A 12,653-nucleotide genomic window follows, 5' to 3' on the forward strand; every position below is an offset into this window, starting at 1 on the left:
GCTGATGAAAACTCTTTACACTTTTGCTCCAATCAAGTCTGCATTTTCAGACACTATTTTCTGGAGCTTGACTGTGGTGCCTGTTAGGTGAGGTAGAAGATTATCCAAAGCTGAGTAGAGCTTTGGAAATCTGGCCCAATTCACTTAAAGCAACATTGTTATTATGGTGTGAAGACTCTCTTGATATTTGTTGTTTGTTATTTGTTCAGTGCCTGTGCACAAGAGAGAAAGAGGAGGGAGAGGAGGAGTACAAGACTTTAACAACTGTACATAGTAAATGAATATATATGATATTGTGAGATATTTTAACAGGATATCTGCAGTTCTTGAATTTGAATGTTCATAAAACCAGGCTTTAAATGTTTTATAAAGTAGCCTAAATTTAATTTATAAAGGTCCTAAATAATGTTAGTTATAAATGTTTTATAGCCAGTTTCTCCTACTTACAGTAAAATAACTTAACTAAGCATTATAACAGATTAATCCATCTGTCTATTTTATGTTGTTTATTCGGGTTTAGGCTGCATTTATTATATCATTGTAATTATTGTTATATACTGCTGGGAAGTACAGAACAAATGTGAGAAATATTTGTAGGACATACGGTCTTTACCGTTTTTCTATTACACTTTAATTCTTTGACTGGTATAGTGTAAAAAAATATTAAATCAGACTCTGTAGTATTTAAAAAGCTTTAAACAGTCTTATAATTTAACTTTGTGAACCCTGCAGAAACCCTGTTTAAAGGTGCCAAATGGTTGTAATTCAGCAAAAAAGCCAATTATCATCTTCAAACTGGTCAGAGCAGTTTTTATTTGACACACTGCGGCATTGATGGAAGAAATATGTAGTTTCTTTATATTGATGATAGTTTTTGTTAGAACAACCTAGTTTCATGTCTTTTAAATGACATGTACATAAGCAGCCAAGTTTTTTTTTGTGCATTATGGAACAATGTTGCCATGCAGATTGAACACAAGCACAAGAATGTTAAAGGGTTTTTGGAACAAATCCTGTATATTGCAGCATTTGCAATAAAAACATATTATGTTTAGGTAATGTATGTCACTCTCTGGTAAATTAAATACACTACACAAAAAAGCTAAGCTGTTATTCTAAGTCTAATTACATTCTTCAGAAACGTTGTTAGTGCCATTATTGTGTTCACACATTCTACACACTGACTGAAAATTAAGAGAAACTTTTTAATGTCGGCATCACCGGATTTCTCAAACAAATCAACCAACGACAACATTCATGGAGTCACAAATAAGTCTCATCACATTACTTTGGCTGTCTAACACACATTTCCATGAGGAAAACACAAACAAGCTATTTTTGTGAATTCCTAAAGCCTACGTTTTAAATAATTTTTAAGATAATCAACATAAATTTTAACGATAGACAAAAGAATATTCTGTTTTTTCTACAATAATGTTTGTTAGCTTTCATACAGCTTCCAAAACCCCCAGGCCAATCTGCTAATGTAACCGTCCTTTGAACACGTGGTCTTTGGTGTACGTACAAAATATTCCGAATAATATAGGCTACAGAAATGATTCTTAAATGAACACATCTAAAGTATGACATCAATTAACTGCCCTAACTTCTTCATCACATACGTTTTCATGGTTGTTGTGGTAACTGCACTGTGACTTGAGGCGAAACCTACAGTAATCTTAAATGTTGCCTAAGGAAACAAACCAAAAAAACACTTTTGGGTGGGACAGGACAGCAAGCAAATGCCTGCCACACTAAATGTGAATGAGCACAGAACCACACACTGCATCTGATGTGAATGGTTGCATTTCTCTGTGTACTAAACCTCAGCGCATGTTGCGAAGTCATGAGTTGGTCATGTGGCCAGCTTTAACTATTTGAACCAAGTCTCCTCAACCCCAGACTGCTTCAGTCTGGTGCATGGAGCAGACTGTTTTTGAGAACCAAAAGATTATCGACAGTTATAAAAAATAAAGCTTGTTCATCTTTAAATTTATCTGTAGAGGTTTGGTCCCATGTGGAATATAGCAGTAGGTTTCTTTTTATCCTTCAATTAACATCTCTCATACAAAGACACTGGTGATATTCTTAAGGAATACACTATCAGAAATACAAACAATAGCAAAGAACTAAAGTTTACCCTCAAAACAATCATCAAAAAGCTTGTATAAAACTAGCCTAAAAGATTTGGTAGTGCCTTGCATGCAATGTCACTTAAATGAACCATGCTCTTTATACAAGATGCAGCAAGTTATATATCATTCATTCATTTCTCTGTCTTATCTGACAAATATTGGAATTGATATGGCTACGTGATGAATAAATAATTTTCCCTCATCAAAAAAAGCTCTATATTAAATAGTATATTCTCTTCTTTATTATTTTTGCTACTGAAATAGTGGTAAACCTGAAAGTCACCTGTAGGTGAATATTAAATAATTGAAGAAACTATAAGAAACTATTTTCTGATACTTTGGTCATTCTATCGCAGTGATTAAGGTTACAAGATTTTTGCCCCATTAGTAAGAATTGTGAAATTTTCCCTCCATTTTTCATTGATCCAAAAGTATTTCTTTTAAGCTTAGTTAAAATCTAGTTTGTGTTACCTAAGTGGAGATTTAAGCATTACTAAATTAGAACAGGTTTTAGGACACAAACTACTTCTGTTAAATATTATATATAGGCCTACACCTGCTACAACTGCAGCTAATAAAACTAACTGAAAAAGCTAACATTAGCTTGCTAATGTATGACCTGTTTAGACTGAAGAGTGAAAGAGATAATAGGGAATTTGATTAGTTGTCAAACTGTGTAAAAATGTAAACTCAGTACAATATCATTCAAAAAACAAGATGTTATATTGGTAATGTTGCACTAAGTGGCCAAATAAGTATTTCCCACTCATGGTAAACTGCTTGAATATGTGTAACGAAGTCCTAGCTAACTTACTTACTTACTTTTGGAAGTTGTACAGCATAATGACTGTACTAGCTAAAATATACTTTGATGGAAAAACAGTTTGGGAACCTTGATCCATTGTCTTGAAGATCAATATCAGTCACATGCCTGAAGTTCAGACACCAGCAGCTGAAAACAGCTAGCCTGGCTCTGTCCAACGATAGGCTAACAATTTCCATCAACAAGCACCTCTAAATGCAAATTTCAATACATCTTTATTTCTTTAATCTGTACAAAAAAGTTCTGTAAAAATGACAATTTGTGGTTTTCCTGCCCAGGAGCAGTGACTTCCTGAACACTTGTCATCACCATGAAGTTGAAAACTAACTTGACATACAAACTAATGGATTTTACAAATATTCCAGTGCAGCATTGGCCCCATTTTGTGATCCACATGTACTGTATTACCATTACTTTTGAGACACAGAACTAAGCAGCTGATTTTCTGAAAATTAAATACTCTGCAATTTTTTGACAAATGCAAAAAATGTCATTGCTCAATTTATACTGTACATGGGCCAAACTTACTTTTATTTTTTCAAACTAAATAATGTGTCATTGTTTCTCTTGTGTTGTAAAAGAGCAAGGATATATGTCAGGAAATAGAGTAGCAACTTGAGAAGTGGATTAAAAAAAAAAGTATTTTTATCATGCTGGGGACTAAATATTTTTGGTCTAGATGGTTTGAGGATTCTGGAACAAGACGACCTTGAGAACAGCAATACACGTTTAAAGACATTTTTTGTTTTTCAAAGATTGGCAGGTGTTTATTTATTTAATTTTAAAAATCAAGAAAATCTGACTCAAATTTAGCCATTAGAATGGATATAGACTTGTATTGTGGTTGGAAGTACTTTCAAATGTCTTACAATCTCAGAACCTAATGTAGGCTGATACTGCTTTCTAAAATCCTGTATTGTAATGACAATGTTCTGTCCATGAATTTATGGCTTATTGTTGGAATGTTGAACATTATTCCAAAAACGTGAAGAGGACAGTCACACTGTGTACAGAAAAAAATGGCACACAAGTACTTAATATACATATTTAGAGAACAGTATTGTAAACAAATACCATCTTCCAGAGCAGATTGTCTAACACCTCATCAGGGGAGAAGGCCTAAAAACAGGAGCTGCACCTCTCATGAGGCATTGAATCTGATTACAAAAAACACTGATCTAACTCCTTCCCTGAGATTAGGCAGTGATTTCAGTGTATAGAATCAGGATACTGTTGTAAAAGGCGATTAATCAATCAATACTGTATTAAATAGAACTGGAAGATTTAACTATTTGTGTTTCCGCAGCCGCATCCCCTGCGGACTCCAATTAAAATAGACATTTGTTTTGTTTGAGCTGTTTATCCACAGCCAGCAGCCATGCAAAAGAGAATAATGGAATCAACTGAGCAGCATAAAAGTCCTAACTGTAGTACTGAACACAACAATATACCCAATGAGTAAAATTACTGTGTGATGTATGTGTTTGTAGAATGAGGGCTTCATAAATTGCTATAACACTTATCATGCACTGTGCATCACAACTGAAGTGAGCTGATGGATCTGGATCACAGTCTCTGGAGTCACCACTTAAACCATCCAACACTCATTGTATGTCTACGCTGGGCAGTGCGTCAGGCTGAGTTTGGTCACACCTTCCTTATACAGCTTGTAGAGAAGCTTGAACTCGCTGGGAAGCTGGTGGGCTTCCTGCCACTTGGTGGTGAATTTGGTCCCTTTCTTGTCATAGTAGTGATAAGGCAGCTCCTTGCCTGTGTTGGGGTCCCAACCGAAGGGCCAGAATCCATAGAGATGGACCTCATCACACATAGCGGTGGCCAGTGTGTACATGAGGATTCCAGTGCTGAGACGTTTGGGAGAGAGGCTTTTAGTCTTCCAGTATCTGTGAGAGAAATGACAAATTAGTTGTTCAAAAGCAGAAATTAATTCCAAATGCCTTTGATTGTGCAGAATACAGTGCCTAACCTTTTATTGCAGTTTTAGTGTTGTCAGTTTCTTCAGATATAGAGATATTGAGATCATGAGTCTATCCCAAAGCCCCCTGCTTAATTATAGAGAGCTGAAGAAAACCTCATTCAAAATCTCATTGACATTAGTAACTAAACCAGTAACTAAAATTCCAGCCTTGGAACAGAACCTATTTCATGTGGTACATGTGTATAAATAAGGGAGGTAGCTAAAAAAAATCATTCTTTATTCAATGTTTATATTTTTTAGTGGCTTTTCATTAAGCCCTAGACATTCATATGCTAAACGTCACTGCCTGAGATAGACGGACCAAAACGTGTCTCTGGCACTGAGTATTAAAATGTTTTAAGTATAACATATGTATAAATGTATATTTAATTGGTTCAGTTGTGTATAATTGATCAGATCAAGACTCTTACTTGTTAATATTATGCATGATATTTCCTGGCCAGGCCAGGTCCACCTTCAGTTGGCCCTTGTGCTCCACAAAGAAGTCCACCAGGGTCCTGGTTACTGTGGCTGAGGTATGGAGGAAGAAGGCAGGGATCCACAGGATGGCTCCCTCCAGCTTCTTCAGGCTGAGGAAGAAATTATTCCTGTCTTGAATGGTCAGCAGGTTATTGTAGTACCTCTCCAGGATGCTGGGGTTGAAGGTGGTCAGGTTGGTCTTCCTTCCCACATCCTTGAAGTAGACCTCTGTGGGGGCAAAGTTGCAGCGGAAGACAAAGTCAGCCTGGTCGATTTCTGGGCCGCAGTGGCTACCTGTCAGGATGCCGCTGTTCCCTACCACAGCACACATACTGTAGTGCTTGTTAAGGATAGGAGAGGTGTCTGGGAGCAGGGATTTGAAGCTGTTGCTGATGGAGAAGACATATTTGTGGCTGGAGTAGTCGAAGTGCATCAGCTGGCCAACTTGCACGCTGTTCTTTGTGAGGGAGAAGTTCTTGGGAATGTCGATAAAGCTGAAGATATCTTTCCTATAAAAAGAAAAATGTTTTGCACGATTACAGGCAGCTACAGGAGGTGTCCTGTATACCTTTATATTTATGAGCCCATTTTAAGGTCTTATTTCTGTAGGTAAGTCACCATCTAGCTAATACCATCTTATGCATCCCTTTTTGTTTATAAAAATGTGATAAATTTGTGAAAATAATGTTAGTGTCCTAGAGCCCAAGGAGATGTGGGAGATGCCAGCGCTGAAGCTTTGAAACATACAGTAGAAACCCAAATTCCTTACAGTAACAGTATCCATGAGGGAACAGCTTTTTCTTAAACTACATGGCCATTTTGCTCCTTTACAAAGTCAAGTGCAGATGAAAATTAAAATCTCTTACCTCTGTTGATAAAAAGCAGTCTTGTTGAACTTCCATTTATACGGCTTTCCTTGGAGCTCCTCATTTAGGGCGTTGGTTAAAGGGATGAAGGAGGGGTTCAGAAAATTCATGGCATACTGAGACCTGAAAACAGTGACAGGAAAAAAATATGCTGAGTCATCAGCATGATTACAGTGTTTGAGTAGAAGTACTTGGTTTCTTACCACACTAATTATAAGATGATCATATATTTTGTATGTATAAAAATTTGGATTTTCAAACTCTCAAGTAGCTCTCAGATAAATGTAGTGAGGAAAAAAAGTATAATAGTTCTCTTTTAAATGTAGTGGAGAAGAAGTATAAATAGTTGTGCATTAAGCATGTGTGCCTACACACAATAAGTGCTCTCTTATGTATGTAAAACTAGCAGCGCAGTGTAGTAAAGTCATACATTCAACTTAAATAAAAGTACAAGTGTAGTAGCATTACAATTTACTTAAAGTGCCAGTAACTTACTCATTATGCAGAAGGACCCATTTCAGAATAATACATTATAATTATTGATGCATTAATGTGTCCAAGAGTTTAAAGTTGCAGCAAAGGTGAAGCTAATTTCATCTTAGTCTAGAAGAAGGGGTATTTGTTGGTTTGATTTTGTATTAATAATCTGATTTATCAATCTAACTGGTAATTTTAATTGCCAATCAACTTCACTGAACAAGTATAAATTAGTATAATGTACATGGAGGTACTGCTAGTACCTTATAATACAGTCCATTTTAAAAATACTTTCCCTTGAGCCACAAAACCTGATATTGATGTACATGTCACAATATCTCTATATACGTTAGTCTTCATAAAATGGTACTTTATTTGAACGTATACAGCTCATCACACCATCAACATCAGCACCATGGAAAGCTCAGTGTTTGATTGACAGGAAGCACAAGTGATGCGTTGCGCTGGTTTTTCACATCCAGGTTGAATCAGTAGGCCTGTCTCCTGTTGATATTTACACCAACCATGGTCTGCATCACATCGACTATACCTACAGTCTGTGCCGAAAATGATCACTCACCGAAATCCTGCGTGAAACATAATCCTAGGACCTCCCATATCATATTTAGAGGAAGTGAAGAAGCTGTCTTTCCTCAGAGAGACATAGCTGATGAGCGACAGTATGAGCACAGCGACACACAGAATCACCAAACCCAGAGCCTTGGCGATGCGGGCCATCTTATGCGCGTTTTCATTCCCCGTATGAAGCTGCAGCAAGGCCTATATTGTCATCGCCGGGACTGCACACTGCTGCTGCCTGTCTACACGATACAGACAAACTGGCGCTCATCGGCTCATATAATGGTATAAAATGGACGGCTAGTAGTAGTCGGCAGCATAGTGAAGATGCCAAGGCGTGGTCAGATCTCATTCCTCTGCCTGAACAGCCGCGACTCCCCTACTGGCTGCCAGTTTAATCAAGGAAATGGAGCAGAACTGCGTGCCAACACAAACCCCATCCACCAGCACTAGCATCATCACCACCACCATTTCCACCCCTTCACACAGTGAACCAGGCTTCTCTGCAGCGTTCAGCAGACATAAAAGCTTGTCTGATAACGAAGTGAATCTACTAGAGAAGAGGCTTAAAATGAGAAAGGATCAGAGGAACAGACAGTCAAATCTCTTGTTTCTGAAATAACTATGGGCAATGTCCCAGTTTACCACAATGGACAACTGAAAGAAGCAAGCGAACTGAAAAAATAAACACAAACAAAGAACATATATACGGATTAAGTAGATAAAAAGAATTATTATTTGGAAGCATTATTTCTAATCCTTCCAAAATATTCAACATCATATCCAAAATCAACACAGTATGTTGCATTCACAAAAGATAAACATTTTACATTTTGTTTGTTTACATGATATGTACATTTTAACAGTCTTTACAGTAAGCTTGGTAAACAAACATCCATTCACAATCACATATTTCAATATATCCAAGCATATACAGTCAGTACAGTATTTTCACAATACCGTGTGTCACATTAGAAATGTGTATGCACATAGATAAACATACATTTGCATAATACGATAAGCTAGTGTGTTAGGTAGTATTCAACAATGAGTGAACTTCCAGTTCTTCTTATTCTTTTTCCTGGAATGTGTCAGGCTTGGACACAAACAAATACAAAGAAAACATCTGGGAAAAAGACGTTCACCTGTATTACCCACAAGCTGCCAAGGTACTGCAATTTTCCATTTTGCATTATTATGATATGTTTTTTAAATATTAAAAAGAAACAGTAAATGAATTAACACAGGCACTTAATGATTGAAACTTTGCATACATATGGTGCACATGGTACAACAAGTGAAATACACCGGTCTGTTCTGAAAAATGGTGACCTTAAATTCACAGGACACTACTGCATCAATGAGGATTGATCACTTTCTACACCTGAGAAAGGCGGAGGGGAAAAATGCTCCTTCACCATCACTGCCTGGCGAGCCACACGGACTGTCCTCTCCACAGCTCATGTCCTCACTGCAAGAGAAGAAAAGACCATTAGTACTCATTGCTGCCCTTAAATTCCAAATCCATCCTCATATAAGCATGAACTACTGTCATGTAAAGTTGTGAAGTGTGAGGGGCCAAATCCACAATCAAACCAACTATCCGAACCTGTCCCTAGGTGTGCACTGTGAAAAACTGGTGAGACAGAGGAGAATAGAAAAACTGGATTAGTAACCTTTCACTCTCATCCCAGTTCCCCTCAGGAATAGTTGGTAGACCAGGTACACTGACATGATTGGCCTGAAGATTCTGTGCCGTTCTCCTGGACACGATCCAAACAAGCTTTTTGTTGTCTGGTTTGTTACATTCACTTGAGCGGTACTCTGTCATGCATTTGGCCACAAGTTCCTTCCAGTGGAAAAGCTCGGTGTTGCTAATCTATGAAGACAACAAACAAGAAATATATGAGACGCTGCAGGCAGAAACAGTCTTAAAATATGCCATTGTTAAGTGTTGTTTGACTCATCACGTATAGTATATGTGCATGCCACATTGTATAATACATGAAAAATGTAAGAAATGCTTTTTATCTTGGACAACTCATTGGCCAAAATAAGACACGTAAAGACATTGCCATAGTTTATAATTTGTGATGGCCATTTTTTTTTTGCTATATTCACATATTACAGTATTAATTAATCGAGAAAACAGTTGAAGCTGTGGCACCCTACAGCCCTGGCAGGCCTACTGCATTTATACCTTCAGATGTCTTTGGAATTGCTGGACAATCTTCAGCACGGTGATGGACTGGAGGGCTTCAAACTCTTGAGCAATGAGGGACAGCGCCAGCACTGATGGCTGTGAAGAAGGAAAACAACAGATTAGCAAGTCCTGAGACTCAAAGTGAATGCTACTATGTCGTGAAATTGTCGCCTGTAAACAATTCTTACTTTTGCTTTAGAGAAAACAAGTCGACATAAGCACGCTTTTAGCTGGGCTTCCAGTCTCCCAATGCTTGGGATCTCCTCCCTTAAAATATAGAGGGAATTCTAATGTGATCTGCTGGTACAAGCCTCATGCAACAGCATCTGTTTAACCAACTCCATGCAAACTGGAGCAGTGCATCAGAAATGCCAACAGGGCCAAGCCAAAGATGTTTAAAAACATTACGTTTACCTTCCCGCAGACAGAGATGTGAAGGCTGAGTAGTAGAGGTGCAGAAAGGTTAAGGCTGTCACTGCCTCGGGCTCCACGCTAAGCTTCTCTGAGATGATCTTCTCCATGCGGCAGAGGTCTGACACAGTGAACCTGCTTTGGCTGATTCTAATGAGCTCATGGGTGGGGGGGACATTGCTCTCTTCCTCAACCATTTTGGCTGCGATGTGAAGACAGCCCACTCCGATACAAGGCAAGTGTTTGGGCTGCACCTGACGCAGTAATGCAACAGTTATAAAAGTGCATCAACATCCATGATTCAAAGTTAGACCAGGTCATTGCTGTTATGCTTTCTTCCTATTCTTCCTATTAAACATAAATCAATGTTGCTTTGGAAAAGATATTACACTTGAATGATTTGTTAAATTCTTACCTTCATGATGGTGAGGAATCTGTCGAGCATATTGACCGCTTGAACAAAAGTTTGGGTGCTGTAGCCAAAGAAGCTGGTCAGGCCCCACAGTTCCTCCACTCTGGCGTCCCTGCATTTTGCCGACAATCCACTGGGATTCTAAAATTGAAATATTATGTTTAAAGCATCACTGATAAAAGTATACACTTTAGCAGACTCATGTGCCTGCACAGACAAGCAAAATGTAACTTAAAAGTAGGTCAGTGTGTTACTTCTGTGGAAGCCATCTCCATCAGCTTCAGTCCGGCCTCTTTGGGAAGAAAACTGTACTCTTTCGCACAACATAACTTCAACTCTTTCAAGAGCAAGCTGTCAATGACTTGAAGATCCCGCATCCTGGAAAACAAAAATATGTCAACAACTCTACATTGTAATCCATGAGAACAAGGCTGGAGAAGAGCTCGCCCCTAAACCGCACGTACTAGGTGTCGGATGTCACTGGAAGACCGACCCCCCCCACGCCCCAAACTGCACAAATAACATGGCTGTTATAAAGTGATATAAGTGACTAAAGTACAAAATATATTCAATCAAAACAACACACACCCGCAGTCAAAGTTTGTGTTTGCATTAGTTTGGGCTACATGTAAACGTCTATTAAACAAGAGAAACTAGGTCACCCAGTCGATAAAAACAATGACACTATTACACATTTCGGACGACTTTCACCGTCAATTTAAATTTCAACGTAATTTTCCTAATAAAAATGGAGTTTGGTTAACATCCTTAACATTTATAAGTAAATGCTAAACACCTGAAGGGGTCGCAAACACAAAATATATCAATGCCAACTTGTTTGCTTGCTAGCACAAATTAACAAAAATATGTCAACTTACCTTGGCCAGAAGTCATCGACGTGCAGGATAATGACAGCGCTGTTGTTTAATTAACCTCTGTTCTTCATGTTTCAGTTCTGACTACGGTGATGCACGGAAAATGTTAAAAAGATCCCTAAGCCCTCCTGGAAAGAGAGTCCGCCCTACAAACAACCGCTGACCTACTTGTACACTACAATGACCAACATGCACCGCTTGAACCGTCTTATCTTACGTGCATGCGTCACAATAAACCGCGGTAAAGAAGCGGATGTTGACGGGTTGTTTTAAAGTGTTGGTGCTAACGGTACTTTTTTAAAATCAATTTAATGTCATATCATTGAACCGAGTATATTTTACTCTTACGTCGAACATAGCCAGTCTGATCATGTTAATATTACCGCCAAGATGCGCTGAATTACTGTCGGTGTTAAGAATAACCAGGAATTGGAAAATGATGCTGTTTCCATGGAGATGAAATTATACGATGAACAACAACTTGCTAGCTAACGTTAGCTGCTGACAATTTAGATAGCTGTTTGTTTACATAGCATACCTTATAAATACAAATAGATGATATTGTTATGAATGTGAAGAGAGATGCCATCGGGGTTTCAGTCCTCAAAGCACCAGAGTTTGGGGCTTTCCAGGAATAATGGTGCTCGTGTTTTACATTTTGAACCTCCACCGGACCATACAAAATTAACACAAGCAGCAGCAGAGGCTGCTGGTAAGTGAAATTTACAAGTGAAAGTTTGGGGAAACCCTCTGTTTACCCGTTAGCCACTTTGCTCAGCGGTCTTCTTGTTGAAATGCTCTGTCTACAAGTCATCTGTTTAACTTTATAGAAAACCATGACATCGCTCATCGGCTGAGATTCAACACTCTGACTCTGGATGAACTGAGGTAACAGATAGATTAATAATAGATTATAGTAATAGATTATAATATTAAGAAATGTTTAACAATTTGAGACAAATGTTAATCTTGTATACGCAGTGGAAAAGTAACACATAGTTAGTTGCTAATGGAGCACTGTTTCACTGCCTATACCAATTCATAATATAAGTGTAATGTTACCCAGCAGGACAATAACAAAGTGGTAATAATAAATGTTCTTGTATAACCTTTTATTTCTTGACAGTGAGGAGCTTGATAGGTGCACCAAGGAAACCCAGCAACTTCAAGAAGAAGTAGAAAATGCAACAAAAGAAGCCTTGGAGAGGTTTGGATGCACTAATGTCTGTGAGTACAAACATAACTACCCAACATTTTATTAACGTAACTTCAGACAGAGAGACAAAAATGTGTTTAGTAAAGGCTTGTTTGTTTCATGTCTTACCCACTTTTTGATATACTAGCTGAAAACACCACAAGTGATAAAGCTGAATGTTCATCTTAATTATTTATGTCATTTGATTAAAGAAACGGTTGA

The 12,653-nt window shown here is 38.0% G+C and overlaps 4 protein-coding genes across 7 annotated transcripts in view; 2 read left to right on the forward strand and 2 right to left on the reverse strand.

Moving 5' to 3' along the window:
- LOC109953033 (ras-related protein Rab-27B-like) overlaps positions 1-281 on the forward strand; it is a 3,706-nt gene extending 3,425 nt beyond the window's left edge. Inside the window, exon 6 of the mRNA XM_020588377.1 lies at positions 210-281. Within this exon, the coding sequence (XP_020444033.1) occupies positions 210-281 (72 nt within the window). The remainder of the gene's footprint in view (positions 1-209) is intronic.
- Positions 282-990: 709 nt separating this feature from the next.
- LOC109953037 (sia-alpha-2,3-Gal-beta-1,4-GlcNAc-R:alpha 2,8-sialyltransferase-like) lies at positions 991-11,840 on the reverse strand. Of its 3 annotated transcripts, XM_020588389.1 has the most exons (5): positions 7,337-8,328; positions 6,280-6,402; positions 5,747-5,922; positions 5,365-5,641; positions 991-4,859 (listed from the first exon to the last, which is right to left on the reverse strand). In XM_020588389.1, the coding sequence occupies exons 1-5, from the start codon at positions 7,492-7,494 to the stop codon at positions 4,574-4,576; spliced, it is 1,020 nt and encodes a 339-aa protein (XP_020444045.1). In that variant the 5' UTR covers positions 7,495-8,328; the 3' UTR covers positions 991-4,573. The 3 variants fall into 3 exon arrangements, with proteins under 3 accessions (XP_020444045.1, XP_020444046.1, XP_020444043.1); XM_020588390.1 differs by lacking the exon at positions 7,337-8,328 and adding an exon at positions 11,775-11,840 and having other exon boundaries at positions 5,365-5,922; XM_020588387.1 differs by having other exon boundaries at positions 5,365-5,922.
- On the reverse strand, positions 8,358-11,389 carry LOC109953039 (cyclin-G2-like). Its single transcript, XM_020588391.1, has 8 exons — positions 11,240-11,389; positions 10,616-10,739; positions 10,365-10,502; positions 9,953-10,203; positions 9,727-9,805; positions 9,536-9,634; positions 9,012-9,214; positions 8,358-8,806 (listed from the first exon to the last, which is right to left on the reverse strand). The coding sequence occupies exons 2-8, from the start codon at positions 10,736-10,738 to the stop codon at positions 8,707-8,709; spliced, it is 993 nt and encodes a 330-aa protein (XP_020444047.1). The 5' UTR covers position 10,739; positions 11,240-11,389; the 3' UTR covers positions 8,358-8,706.
- The window catches only part of LOC109953036 (coiled-coil domain-containing protein 158), a 9,742-nt gene continuing 8,572 nt past the window's right edge, over positions 11,484-12,653 (forward strand). For both annotated transcript variants that reach the window (XM_020588384.1, XM_020588385.1), the window contains exons 1-3: positions 11,484-11,948; positions 12,067-12,124; positions 12,363-12,463. In XM_020588384.1, the coding sequence (XP_020444040.1) occupies positions 11,819-11,948; positions 12,067-12,124; positions 12,363-12,463 (289 nt within the window). In that variant the 5' untranslated portion in view covers positions 11,484-11,818. The remainder of the gene's footprint in view (positions 11,949-12,066; positions 12,125-12,362; positions 12,464-12,653) is intronic.

Source organism: Monopterus albus, unplaced genomic scaffold (assembly GCF_001952655.1).
Source record: "Monopterus albus unplaced genomic scaffold, M_albus_1.0 scaffold535.1, whole genome shotgun sequence".
NCBI lineage: Eukaryota > Metazoa > Chordata > Actinopteri > Synbranchiformes > Synbranchidae > Monopterus > Monopterus albus.